This window comes from Epinephelus lanceolatus, chromosome 1, assembly GCF_041903045.1.
Source record: "Epinephelus lanceolatus isolate andai-2023 chromosome 1, ASM4190304v1, whole genome shotgun sequence".
Lineage (NCBI taxonomy): Eukaryota > Metazoa > Chordata > Actinopteri > Perciformes > Serranidae > Epinephelus > Epinephelus lanceolatus.
The window spans coordinates 22113369-22127671 of record NC_135734.1 but is presented as its reverse complement, the minus strand read 5'-3'; the positions used below and the strand labels follow the sequence as shown (position 1 = coordinate 22127671).

The following is a 14303-nucleotide window of genomic DNA, read 5'->3' as shown; positions in this document are numbered from 1 at the left end:
TTGATGATAATAATAGAATTAAAAATAATGATAAATGTCAAATAAGGATAATTTAGGTGGCAGACATCATCAAGCAAACATCTCTGAGTAAATTTTTGGTAAGTCATGGATTTTTTACTTAGTGTGAGACTCAACATTCAATGTAACAAACAAAAGAGAATGATGTAAGAAATTTATCTTTATGAACATGAAATTCCCGTAATAAGGAAATAAAAAGTTAACAATAGTACATATATTGTTATCGCATTCAAAGTAAGTGATGTCATTTTTACCTTCAATAACAATTGCATGTTTTTAACACAGTACATAATATAATATATTTCCAAAAAGTAACACAATATTATACTTCCTTGTTCGAGCAGAAAGTACGTTTGTTAACAGCGTCTAAAAAACCTTGAAAAACACATTTTTGTTGGGTATATTTTGTCTAATACCACTATCGGCTTACTTATTTATTTATTTGACTAACTCAGTAGTCAGGCCGAATCAGACCGGATCATGACGTCATGATGCTACGTGGAAAGGAAGTCTCGAGGAGGCTAACGCTAGCAGCAGGGCTACAAGTTGAGAGCGACCAAAACAAACGATGACGGCCGAGCAAAGGAGCCGAAAAAAGATGGATTAGGCACAGGAATGGGTTTGCTTTGATAGTTGTGGCAGAGTTCTAGACACGGCATTAGATATACTCGTATTTCTACATGGGAAAGTATGAAATTTTGACTGCCAACTGGCCAGTTTGCGAGCTGTAACTGTATCTGGGTTTAAAGCTGTTCCTGTACAGCTGTGCTAACTAGCTAAGTGGTAGCTAGCTGTCCACAAAGCTTTTCTGGACAGAGCAAAAAAAAAAAAAATTGCGAAATTGTTCGCGTTAGGTTATCGTTGAGAAATGTAGACACAGTTCAAGTGACCGTGTTTTGTGTGGTGACGCCAAATTCCCTTTAAGATCCGCGTAACAATTTGTGGACTTGGTGCTAGCTAGCTAGCCTAACAGTCAAAGATGAGTTGGTTTAACGCGTCTCACCTGTCCAGCTTTGCTAAACAAGCTTTAACAACAGCTCAGAAGTCCATCGACCGAGTTCTGGATATCAAAGAAGAGGACCAATGGGGTGACACAGTTGTAATGCCCTATGATGGTGAGTAGTGTGACACAGGGTGGAGAAAGCTAATGTTGCCTTAAGTAAATATGGGATTAACGTTACTGTTACAACTGGTCCAATTTATTTCCTGTCAGATGTTACAATACCTGGAAAGCTGTCATTGAGTGGAGGATGGGGGATGACGCAGTGGGAAGCACCACCTGAAGAAAAGACCACCACTCCTCCTCCTTCCTCTGAGGCCATTACTACTCCTGTCACTCGCACAGTTGTGGATGAATCAGAAAACTTTTTCAGTGCCTTTCTGCCACCCGGAGACGGACAAGGTGTCACCAAAACCCAGGTAGTGTCTGTACCTCCTACTAAGTCTCAAATGCGGCCTCAGGAGAAGAACAAGAAAAACAAAGAGGCTGTGGCGCAAAAAGAAGTGGAGTCCCAAAAGTCATCGCCTGCTGATGAGATTCATGAGAGTCAGACGGTTGCTGAGAGCCAGCCAGTTGAGCTTGAGTCCTCACCAGCAGCACCTTATGCAGACACTATCCTCCTGCAGCCAGTTTCTCCCACAACTTCTTCCAGTGATCTTCCTTGTAACACTGACAGCAAAACGAGCGGTCTAAAAACAGATGTTGGCTCTACAGTTCCTGTAGAATCAAAAACAGAGCAGTCACAGACTCTGTCAGATCAACAGGCTGAGCAGGATACCACAGATTCATCTCAACCTGCTAATGTCACCTCTGAACCTAAGAGCACTGCACCGTCTGATCCATCGCCCTCCCCGCCCTCTAAGGAAGCACTGATAGAGCATAAAGACTCAAAGGGAGAGGACCGTCAAAATGATACCCCCTCTCCTCCAGTCAGCGCTTTCTCCTCAGGAACATCTACTACCAGTGACATTGAAGTGCTTGACCACGAGTCTGTGCTGAGTGAGAGCTCGGCCAGCTCCAGACAGGAAACAGGGGAGGGCAAGGCTGGCCTTCATTTAATGCAGGGCTCCTTCCAGCTTCTCACTGCCTCCACCTGCGGAGATTTCCCCCGTCTGGAGGACTATTCCAAACTCACAGAGAGCTGCGGCTCCTCCTCGGATGCCTTTGAGCGCATTGATTCTTTCAGTGTGCAGTCACTGGACAGCCGGAGCGTCAGTGAGGTTAACTCAGACGATGAGATCCCTGGCAGTCGGACACTGGCGTCTGTCACTGCAGGCCCTTCTCCTTTAACAGCTGTATGTCAGAAGCAAGAAGATGGAGTAGTGGAGAAGGCAGGAGAGGAGGAAGAGGAGGAAGAAGAAGGCTTTACAGAAACCATGAGGGAGCAGTCGCTGGATGAGATGGAGGAGAGTGGACGGAGTGCAACACCTGTTAATAGTGAGCAGCCCGAAGACTTGACAGAACAGGAATCTGAGGCTAATGTCACCCTGTCGGATTCTACCTCCAAAGCTGAAATACAGATCACTCCACCAATCACTGAAGAGATGAAAAGTGTCTCAACAGTTCAGATTCTGGAGCTGCAAAAGGTATCAATTATTAATGTATTCTTTTGAAGCTGGATGCAGTGTAAATATTTGTTTTATGTACATATTAAAGGATATTTATGTATGTTTACAAAGTCCATATAGCTGTGTGGATCATGTTGAATACACAGTTTATTGTTCAACCTCAAAAACATCACACCTCTAGTATATACTGTATATCTTTGCCTAGACACTTTGATGAACAAATATGAGGGATGCTTGTTATAGATACTACCATGCAAAATTCTCATGCTGCTCTGAAAAGTAATGTATAAGTAATTTACTGAAAGGTAACTATAGCTCTGCAGTTATCACAGTGCAACACTGGAAAAAATAACAACAATTGGGTTGAAACAGACTCAGTATTTTGTATAGCCTTCCACAGAATGCAAAATAGAAGTATATAACTTTGCTAGTCTAATAGCTTTAATCCCAATTTTTCCATGTGTTTTAAGACCATTGAACACTAGTGTATTTTGAAATATCTACTGATGTATTGTCAGAGTTTTCTTTTAAAAGACATTGGTTGAATATCAATATTTCTCCCATTAGTCCCAGAATTTTTATGTTAAATGAAGAAGGCAAACGTGAAACTCTCACAGTATATTTACCACACTGCTTTCCTCATGAGTAAGTTTATATTTTAAGCCTCTTCTGTTCAGCTGCTATTAATGTAGTGGAAATGTTGTAGGCCATTGATGAGCTGTCAGGTCGCCTTGAGAAGAGAGAGTCTCAGCTACTGGCAGCCAACAAAGAGAAGGCCAGGCTGGAGGAGCTGTGTGACAATCTCAAAGAGTGAGTATATGGCACACACACACACCTGGTGCACAATGGCACTGCAAGTAATGTTGATAAGAAACCTCTTTTGACCAGGGGACTAATGTTTGAGCTGATATCCAGGTCAGACAAGGCAACATAGTACCACTGTGTTATGTTGTTTATGAACTTGTACATTAAAGGTATATTATGCAGGATTTTTCTAAAAAACAAAGCACAGACTCATATGAAATCCCTCTCAATCATCAGTTATGACCCACTAGAAGTATGTGGTGGTGTATTTTTCTGCAGAGACTCTGCCCTCTGCCTGTTTGTTTTCTTCTTGTTCTCTGTGTTTGGGACATCTATGGGCGTGTACCCCCACAACTCTGAGGTGAGGTCAGGGCTTTATAAAGGTATGAACGCTGCGACCAGGTGCCAGACCATAAGCAGAAGGCACACAACAGACACAGCACTGGAAAAATACAAATTTATTGAGGTGAAACTCCAAATGAGAGTTAATCTGTGTTTGGCTGTCTTGACTTTCGTTGGTGAGCGAGTTTACAAACAGTAACTGACAATTCTGCATCATATACCTCTATGCTACAGCAATACTTTAAATAGTATTTATCCACGTACCTTTTATTTATTATTTTATTGTTGTCTCTACACTATAGAAATACTGCTGGAATTTTCATGTGCTGTTTTTATTAAGTCAGTGTTTGTTAAATGCTTAAAATGATCCACTTGTGTGGAGCTTTAAAAGCCGTCTTGACCCTGAGGCTTTATAGATTTTGACAATGAGCTCTTCCACTAATGATTCTGTTCACCCTCTAGTGAAGTGATAAGCCTGAAGGAGGAGAGCTCTACTGTTCAGTCCCTAAAGGATGAGTTCACCCAGCGCATCGCAGATGCAGAGAGGAAGGCTCAGCTGGCCTGCAAAGAAAGAGACATAGCCAAGAAGGTAATTTACATATTAGTGATCCTTGGCTCTATTTTCCTCATCAGCAGTAAGTTTAGATAATTCTCTCAGACCTAGAAAGGCCTTGGTAGTATATTATTTTTACAACTAACCCATATGTATCTGTTTTCATGTTAAAATCCAAACTCTAAGGTCCAAAGTGTCTATGTCAAAGAAGAATATTTTTCTGTGCTACAGGAAATAAAGGGCTTGCGAGAAGAGCTTTCTACAAGACTTAACTCCAGTGATACAATGGAGATCATCAGAGAGAAGGAAGAGCAGATCAGAGGCCTGCTGGAAGAAGGTAAGACTATTTTATGAAGCAAACTATAATTCTTCACCTCCACCAACCTACTGACCCAGACAGGTCATTAGCACCAGGATAAATACATGTGAAGAGGTAAGTTGTCCCACAATAACCGGTGTCCCAGCATGTCTCAGTTAGGTGCAGATTTACAAAGTGGTTGATGTACAGAAGGCTTGAATTGTAGGCCAGAGATCCCTCACAAATGTGTGTGTGTGTGTGTGTGTGTGTGTGTGTGTGTGTGTGTGTGTGTGTGTGTTTTCTTTTTGCAGCACTAACCCTTAAAGGATTTGCCTGAGTTAATTGACTAAGTGTCTCCACCATAATGTCAGAGTAACTTCTGAGCAATTAATTTATCAGGGAAGAAATCATGCATGTATCTCAGTGCTGAAGGAGTAGAGTGTAGGTGGTTTAAGGAATAGCTGGTGACTTTATATCTTGTTACTGAGATATTTCTCGGCTGTAGTTGGACTCAGCATCTTTATTTAACTTCACCAGAAGATGTTTATTTCTGTCTCTTTTAGGTGAAAAGTTGTCCAAGCAGCAGCTTCAGCACAGCAACATCATCAAGAAACTGCGTGTGAAGGAGAAGGAGAGTGACACAAGGATCACCAAGCAACAGAGGAAAATCAAGGAGCAGGAGGAGGAGCTCAAGCAACTGCAGCAGGTCAGCCTTTAGTACATAGTTAAACATGTCAGTTTTACCATAGAAATCATTTATAGCCTGCCATAATTAAATGACTGTTATGTGGTGGGGACATTGTTAATATTGGTTTTAGGGGTTAGATCTTCCTTTTTCACAGGCAAATTTAGGCTAACTTTAGTTGACACATTCAAACTGAACTTCTGTATCAGTTGGCAGCATTTTAATTTTTGAAGTGTTTACGTTAATTAAATAAGAGAAAGCAAGGTTGAACAGACAGGGTTTGGTATTATTAGGAGGTGAAATAAAATGGCTTTGAGAGCATTTTGTTGTTCCATTTTTTGACATTTTTTTTGCTTGTCATTGGAAAAAGCAGTAAATAATGTTAACGCATGGGACTTGTTTTCGGTTTACTACGATTCATTACTGCTATCTCTTTTCCTTCCATAATGAACCCATGCAAAACATGATTCGTATTTCCCCAAAGACTTGTTATTTTTTTATGACTGTAGTGTCAGCTATGATGAGCTTAAATACTATACTTAGTATATATTAATGGCTACAAGTCTGAGCATGTTATATGTGTTTAGGTCCTAGATGGGAAGGAGGAGGTGGAGAAACAGCACAGGGAGAACATCAAGAAGCTGAACGCTGTGGTGGAACGGCAGGAGAAGGAGCTGAGCAGGCTGCAGACAGACTCTGATGAGCTGCAGGAGAAGAACAGGAGTGTCCAGGCTGCTCTGGACAATTCTTACAAGTAAACACACACACTTTGCTGAAACTTAATACTAACGACAGGAGCTCTTACTGTAAATCTAACTTCATAAGCCAGTGATTGTATTGTACTTTATGTGTCATATTATTTCATAGCTGACAGAGTAAACAGCGCAGACTAAATATTTGGAAAGTGACACATTTATTGCTTGTTACTCAAGTTTATTGGATTTGAAAAGAACAACATGCGGGTTGGATCATGGGTGTTTGATTATAAATATATCAAAATAAAATGAGAATGAATGGTAACTTATTATAATGTTTTATTCTAAATACTCTGACTGCTGGCTTTGTGTGTCGGCTCTGTCCTCTGTGCCAGCTGGAACATGAGAGCCACCTCAGTCAGGTGAATTACTAAAAGGCACGGTAACTGTGGAAATGTGCTGCTCAATATTATGAGAATAAGCTTGTTTCGATTGTGTTTCCTGAATTACCTTGTCCGAAATTTGTCATGGTTTTTATTTTAGATCCAGCGTGCTAAGGTGCAGAGCCAAACAACAACAATGTCCCACTGTTCCTACAAACAGGGACAACACTGTAATAGGGTCATGATGCTGATGGTCTAACTTTTACATCTCTGATGTCAGGGAGCTGGCAGAACTTCACAAGGCGCACGTCAGCAAAGCCAGTGAGGCGGAGGAAGCAATTCTTAGCAGGGAAACCCAGGCCAAAGAGCAGCTGAGTCTGGCTCTTGAGAAGGCCCAGGAGGAGGCCAGGATGCAACAGGAGGCTCTTGCTAATCAGGTAACACAGGCTCATGCTGTAGACACTTAGGCTCATCAGACCTACTATGCTGCTGCGTGTGCATCCCAGAGCACCTTGCATACATTAATGTTAACTGTACACTACAGTCGGCTTTGGTGCAGCCTCAGTAGACCTTAATCCTTAAATGCGAGTCAGAGGTGCAGCAATTATTCGCAACTGATTTTGTTTTCCCGTGGTGCAGGAGGCACTGCGGCCCATGCCCAAACAATTAAATGTTATTATTACTCAGTCACACAGGCACGCATTGTTAATGGTGTGTGATTCTTTCACTATACCCAGATTTTGTTCATCTGCACCTGCTTTCAATCACAAAATCACGGGACACTACCAGAGCAGGGGTTATAGTGATTGTTTTCAGCATGTTCTTGATGATTTTGTTGGAGATGCTAGAAAAAGTCACCAGTGTCAGTGTAGCAGTGACTGTAGTGTTTTTGTGCACACTTGTTTGGTAGTTTCTTTAATTTTACATAAAAATGAAAGTAAGTCAGAGCAGTTTCTGATTTATTGATCCACCCTTGCTGAATTCCCTACATTATGAATTTATTTAAACACTAACTTTAAGAGGATGTCCCTCATGAACTCTTTTTAATGTTGTCTACAGGTGGCTGACCTGAGACTGGCTCTACAGAGGGCTGAGCAACAGCAAGCAAGGAAAGAAGATTACTTGAGAGAGGAGATCAGTGAGCTGCAGCAGGTAACATTATATGCTGGTTTGAAGTTGTCCTACCAAGCTGGATCCCTTTTACAAGAGGTGAAAATAACTGTAGTTATAACTGGGACAAGACTCATGTAATGCACACCATTTTGGCTTTTCTTCTTCTACAGAGGCTTCAGGAAGCAGAGACCAGGAACCAGGAACTCAGTCAAAGTGTTACCTCTGCAACACGGCCCTTACTGCGACAGATTGAGAACTTACAGGCTTCACTGGGCGGACAGACGGCATCCTGGGAAAAACTGGAGAAGAACATCTCTGATAGGCTAGGTATGAGGCAGGAGTTCAGATGTGTGTGTAAAACAAACACCAAAATGCAGTATGGTACAAGGTGAGCAAAAAGCTCATCATTTTTGATCATCCTCTTCTTTTCAATAGCTGATGCCCAGGCACAGCTAGCTGTTGCCGTGGAGAAGGAGCGATCTGCAACAGAAGACCTTCTGTCCATTAAGTCCCAGCTGGCCTCCCTGGAGTCCCAGAATTCCCTGTTTCGCCAGGAGAAGGCCAGACTCCTGGCACAGCTGGATGCTGAGAAGACCAAGAGAGAGAAACTTGAGGATGAGAGCAGCAGGTAATAAATTACAACTTAAAAGTTAAATCAATAAGGTTAAATGATAAGATTTAACCAGTCATTGTGCCTCATGCAGCAACATTCTCTTAATGTTCTGTTAAGAGAATTTTTTTTTATTAATCATTAAAGAGAAGTCAACAGCAGGTGCAATAAACGTTCTTAAGCATCCAAGTCTGCTCTCACCCAGGTCTGTGATTGATGAATCCCACTTGATCATAAGTAACCTATTAGCATAGGTGATACCTCTTAATCTTATAAAAAAGCAGGCGTTGTGCTGTATGCAGATACTCTGGCACATGCCCAAGAATTGGAGAGATGTCACCAAAAAAGGCTTTAAAAAGCTGTGGAGATTGTGTAGATCTTCTGTGCTGCTGTGTTGAAGATGTGTGTGAAGCATCCATGTTTTAAAACACTAAGCTTCTTTGCAGCAACGTCCATATTTGAAGCATTGTCAACTGTCATGGCTACATATGAGTCTGGACAGACATGGATGTAAACTGCAACTGCAGAACTGCAGCCTGACTGGTTGGTGGAGGCATACAAGTGCAAGGCAATTATTCTGTTTTCTGGGTAGAATGAAAGTTGTGAAAGTGATACAAGCATGCAGTCACCACATCTCCCCTTGTAATGCTAATGCTTCCTGGAAAGTGTTTTTGTCTTACCACAACCTATTTGTGAGTCAGCGTGAGAGGCAACAGTTGGGGGGATTCCCCCCTTAACAGAAGCAGTCATGCGTGAGCGCATGGCCTTTGTGCCACAGGGTTATCTTTTGTGAGAAGAGAGACTGTTGCAACTGGGCCAGTGGCGCAATGGATAACGCGTCTGACTACGGATCAGAAGATTCTAGGTTCGACTCCTGGCTGGCTCGGAACATTTTTATCATGTACAGAAAGGTGTAAATTATGTATGGTGTACAGTGTGACACAGAGGAAGAGAATATATCCAATATATATCCAATATAGGTAATAAAATGCCCATGCAGCATCTTACCCACACATGACTGTGAGAAAATGTGAAAATATGACTGCATAAGCTGATGCTGTATACAGCTTGTGGCTGCTTAAGGAATAATGTAGATCCTTCTTCAGTGGAAAAGAGGATTGTTATTAGATTTCACACCATTATGCTGACTTAATTTATTTATAAGCATGTTGGAGGGGTATTTCACTGGTTTTGAATCTTTGATACTGCTGATTGTAGTGACTTGTTGCTTGTTATCTCACTGTAGGGAGCATGTTGATTTGGAAAATCTACGAGGAGAACACATCCGCATGCTAGAAGAGGCCAAGAAAGAAAAGGTACCATGATGCTCTTTCCTACTCTTGTTAATCTCTTCGAAACAGAATCCTCATGAGCATCTTTTTGCTTCTTCCTTTCAGCTGCTGCTGACCAATCAATTAGAGATGGAGAAGATGAAAGTGGAGCAAGAGAAGAAGAAATGCTACTTAGCACAAGAGGCACTCAAGGAAAAGGTTTGGGAGAATTTAGAGTTTATTAATCTTGAGTCTGTTTCATCTCGTCAGAATTTTCTTAGTTTCAACAGTTCAAATGCTTTAAGTCTGTTCTCTAATAGCCAAGAAATTTTCCCCCATCAGGAACGGAAGGCCATGACCCATTCTGTAGGAGAGCCCCCAGCCTCGTCCACACCCTCTCTGTCTCGCTCCAGCTCCATCAGTGGGGCAGACAATGGTGGTCTACACACTTCTATTCTTTCCCAGGTACACGCTCAGAAAAATGTTTAAATCTAGAAATCAAGATTAGATTGTCCACACTTGGATTTGTGTAACTTGACCGGCCCTGTACTTTGTTTTCCTCTCCTGTAGGATGACTGTTTAGACCACTCTCTGGGTAACATGACCATGTCTATGTCGATGAGCGGGACCAACCTGTACGAGGCTGCCAGGCTGTCTGGAGGCTCCAGCATCATAGAGAACCTTCAGTCTCAGCTCAAACTCAGAGAAGGAGAGATGGCACAACTACAGGTAGCACATCAGAGTAAACCCGTGTAAAGCTACCTAAGACTGTACTTATTAGTTTGATGGTTCTGCTACATGTCAGCACCACCAATAGGTAGTATAAGGAGTGAGACAGTCTGCGTAGGAAGAGGGTCGGGGTGATGGACAGTGGTGGTGTCCTGTGTGAAACAAAAAGTCAGTGCTGATTTATTTTAACTTAATGTACTTCACATAACTGCTTACATCCATTGGCACTGTTTCCACGGTGCTGGCATGTCATTTTAACACATTACCTGCTACCCCCACATAACGCTGTGTTAAGAAGTCGTTGTCATTTCACATATTTCTGTGAAATCAGGTTGAAAAAATGGAAATGGAGAAAAAAACAACAGATATCAACAGAAAAATTCACATTTTGATAGAAAGAGAAAGAGTCATGTTCTGCACTAAAAGGCAGCATTGTACCCAGTAACTACTTTACTACTCTCTTTCTGTCCTCTCCTTGTTGCAGCTTGAGATTTCCAGCCTAGAGAGGAGCCGTTCTGTGATGGCAGAAGAACTGGTCCGACTCACCAATCAAAACGATGAGATGGAGGAGATGGTGAAGGAGATCCCCAAGCTGAAAGTTCAACTCAAGGTAAGGGCTATGTAAGCAAACAGAGGCTACTTCGAAGATATAGTAACAAACTTTTAGAAAAATATCGTTGTGTCATATTCACTGAAACTGTCACTATATTCTGAAAGAACCACATGAGACAGATAGTCTGTTAAAAAAAATCATTCTCCTCCTCCCCTCCTACTGCCTCTATTGGAATTGGCCCGAATCAGACTACAGCGAGGTTCGCATCGACAAATCAGAGCAGAGAAGTCTCAAACGCAGCCAAGGGATGTGTAACTCAGCTGTCAGCTGTCTGAATCCATGAACTGTGGTCAAACTGTCAAACTAGGCGGCGCTGATCAAATGTGAATCAAGATTCTGTTAATGCATTGCCTATTTCTCACCTCAAATGTTTTCAGAACATATTTTAGTGTACTGTTTAGCTGTAAAATGAGAAAGTTGGTCCAGCTGGTGGGCGGTGCTAGGTACTCCCATTTGACTGTATCCAACATGGCGGTCAGGTTATAAAGTTTCTCATTTTACAACTAACTGTACAACAAAACAGTGGTTCCCAACTGGTCCAGCCATGCGGCTCGGATTTCTCCTTAGTCATTAGTTCAAGGTCAACACAGTGTAATACATTCAGCGTCATACTTGGGTTTGGTCATGTCGTTTAGCTAGTTTGCCGTCTCTGTCAAGTAGCTGTCCGTTAGTCATGCGCTCTACAGCAGGAAATGGTTCGTTGAAATAAAAGGTCTGTGCCAGAAATTCGTTGTACTTAAAAATAAAGTGATCTTTTTAATAAACTTGACATGTTCGCAAGTCACGTGTGGTCCATTCAGAGTGGACCCCAACCCACTTTTTTTCCACAGATTATCTGTCTTGTTTAGTGCTGTGTGAATATAATGACAGTTTCAGCAAATATGAAAAAAAGTTATTATTTATAAAAGTTACTAGCTACAGCTTTAATGCTGTATTTGCAGAGGTTCTTCTAATAAATGTGGCTGTGCATTGCAGGATCTGGAGCAGAGGCACAACACCATCCTGCAGATGTATGGAGAAAAGGCTGAGGAGGCAGAGGAGCTGAGACTGGACCTTGAAGATGTGAAGAACATGTACAAAACCCAGATTGATGAACTGCTCAAGAACCAGAAATGAACAGTTGTTACTCAACTGTTACTTCTGGGACACTCACAAACAAATCAGTCGACCGTCTTGGCCGCCACACATGCATTCACAGAAAAAGATAGGAGGGAGAATTTAAGTTTAATCACTGTGTCGAAAGAAAATTCTTTTATCTTTATCAATTATTTTATTTTAATTAATTATCACATACTATATTTAAGTGGGGACGTTGGGATTATGCATAACACACAGAGTATTATTACAGAATCAGTATGAAGAATAGCCACAGTTTGTGATTCAGGTGTCCATGTGAAATCTTTGGGACTAAGCACAAACGTTGCTGTAGACATAAATTCTCATCATTAAACCTTTGACATAGTATCATATAGACAGTTTATAACTGTAGGAGATGGTGAAGGTTTTTTTGCACTATACAAATTCATCCTTCTTTATTTCTTAATGCATAGTCAGAATGGGTCAAGAAATATATAAAAATACTGTACAGAGAAATTAATGTATTGTCATTAACTCCTTACAAATCAGCCAGCGTGGAGTAGACCTGAGAGTAGTCTGTGATTGAAATCCTAAAGATTGGATTTAAAACTTTATAAATATGTAAATGAATAAACATTTATTTGGGTGGTGAACAATACTGTTATTAATTTGAAGTGTGTGGAAACACACATTAGAGGTCAGTATGTTCCAAATACTACGTTATCTCAATGCTGCACAAAAGTCTTCAAATAAATCTCCATGTTCTGAACAGCTGTCCAATCTATGCTTTTACCCAAGACCAGCAATACTTGTTAAAAGGACAGTTCACCTCAAAATATATATTTATCATCTTACCTGTAGTGCAGTTTATCAGTCTAGGTAATTTTGGTGTGAGTTGCAGAGTGTTAGAGATATCAGCCGTAGAGATGACTGCTTTCTTTGCAATGTAATGAAACTAGATGGCACTCAGCTTATAGTGCTCAAAATGAGTAAAAAGAGGCAAAAGAGAGTGTTAGAGATATCAGCCGTAGAGATGACTGCTTTCTTTGCAATGTAATGAAACTAGATGGCACTCAGCTTATAGTGCTCAAAATGAGTAAAAAGAGGCAAAAGAGTACATTTAAAGTCAACAGCAGTATGTCTCTCCAGAAATCATGACTCAGTTACTCAAGATAATCCACAGACCTTGTTGTGAGCAGTTTCATGTGGGAACTATTTTCTTTCTACTGAACTACACTCATGAACTGTATCACCATGCCGAAGGATGCGTGCATCTGCTGCTAGCTCAACTAGCACCACTGAGCCAGCTAATGTCACAGCTCAGCCGAGGACGATGCCATTAATGTTTACATCTTGCGCTGTTACAAGCATGTGCATGTGCGCTAAAATGCACTCTTCCCTCTGCATAGTAAAAGAGTTTGCGGTTGTTGAGTATCCTAATGGGGCAAAGTGGGACTGATTACCCAAGGCCCCATTGGGAAGGGGGAATTGAAAAGTTTGGTTTTGTTTGCAATTTTTTGTTGCTAAGTAAGTAGTGCCATAACTACTTCAAATTTGACTGAGGAATCCAGTTGCAAGTCTGAACTTTGTATATAAAATAGTGGAAGCTCTGCAAAATGGTTTAGTTCGCCTGTACGCTAGGATTTGTCTCTAAATGCAGTTAGACCAGGTTGAGTGACTGCTTAAGCTGTTGGAGCACCAACATACAATGTCACATCTTTTCTCAAGAGAGGGAAATCAGGGTTACAAAAAAAAAAAATAAATAAAAAGGTAAAGAAAGCAAACTGACTTAAAAATGTTTTTTTTAAAAATCAAAAGGTACGTAAGAGACATGAATCAAGAGACGAAAGATGTGAAGATCACAGAGACTGCTAATGCACAGGGCCCAGGATTTGGTGCTACACCCCTGGTGGATGCTGTTAGGTAGAAAGAAAATAGTTCTTACATGTAACTGCTCACAAGGTCTGTGGATTATCTTAAGTAACCAGGCCATGTTTTCTGGAAAGAGACATTTATTCAGAATTATTCAAATGTATTTTTTGAGGGCTTTGAGCACCACAAGCTGAGTGCCATCTAGGTCCACTATATTCAAGAGATGGCAGACATCTCTACAGCCAATATCTCCAGTACTGCAACTCACACCAAAATCTAGATTGATGAACAGCACAACAGGTAAGAAGAAAAACAAGCATTCTTGATTTTGGGGTGAACCGTCCCTTTAAAGTGCAATTAAATCAATTAAATAAATTCACAAACATTGTCCATGTTAAACATATATTACATAACCCATACATAAACAGATGTGCCTATTGTAAAGGGAAACATTTAATCAACCACGTTTGGATACAGATGTCAAACAAGGGGTTGTAAAACATTTTGATAACTGGTGCTACCATTTAAAAGTTTTGCATTCCTTTAATTCGTGAGCCCAGCATTTGATGCATTTAATTAACAGATCGATTATGTTGTTTTTATGTCAACATTTACTGTAAATGATCCTGATTAGAAACACAGGAGAGCACCTCCAGTATCTCTAAATACAAA

The 14303-nt window shown here is 41.0% G+C and overlaps 1 protein-coding gene and 1 non-coding gene across 2 annotated transcripts; both read left to right on the top strand.

The window, feature by feature from the left end:
- The first annotated feature begins 523 nt into the window (after nucleotides 1-523).
- tmf1 (TATA element modulatory factor 1) lies at nucleotides 524-12528 on the top strand. Its single transcript, XM_033627017.2, has 17 exons — nucleotides 524-1133; nucleotides 1232-2604; nucleotides 3293-3396; nucleotides 4195-4321; nucleotides 4517-4622; nucleotides 5147-5289; nucleotides 5856-6022; nucleotides 6627-6783; nucleotides 7406-7498; nucleotides 7630-7786; nucleotides 7895-8087; nucleotides 9316-9385; nucleotides 9467-9559; nucleotides 9683-9805; nucleotides 9911-10069; nucleotides 10554-10679; nucleotides 11658-12528. Exons 1-17 carry the CDS (start codon nucleotides 998-1000, stop codon nucleotides 11796-11798), a joined length of 3468 nt encoding a protein of 1155 aa, XP_033482908.1. The 5' UTR covers nucleotides 524-997; the 3' UTR covers nucleotides 11799-12528.
- On the top strand, nucleotides 8883-8955 carry trnar-acg (transfer RNA arginine (anticodon ACG)). The gene has a single exon. It is a non-coding gene; the product is annotated as a tRNA-Arg (tRNA).
- Nucleotides 12529-14303: the final 1775 nt, after the last annotated feature.

Bases quoted from the DNA above. Each gene is read 5' to 3' on its own strand.
- tmf1 (XM_033627017.2), top strand. From the start codon at position 998: ATGAGTTGGTTTAACGCGTCTCACCTGTCCAGCTTTGCTAAACAAGCT. The intron at 9,806-9,910 runs GTACACGCTCAG...CCTCTCCTGTAG, and splicing joins ACACTTCTATTCTTTCCCAG to GATGACTGTTTAGACCACTC. The intron at 10,070-10,553 runs GTAGCACATCAG...TCCTTGTTGCAG, and splicing joins GAGAGATGGCACAACTACAG to CTTGAGATTTCCAGCCTAGA.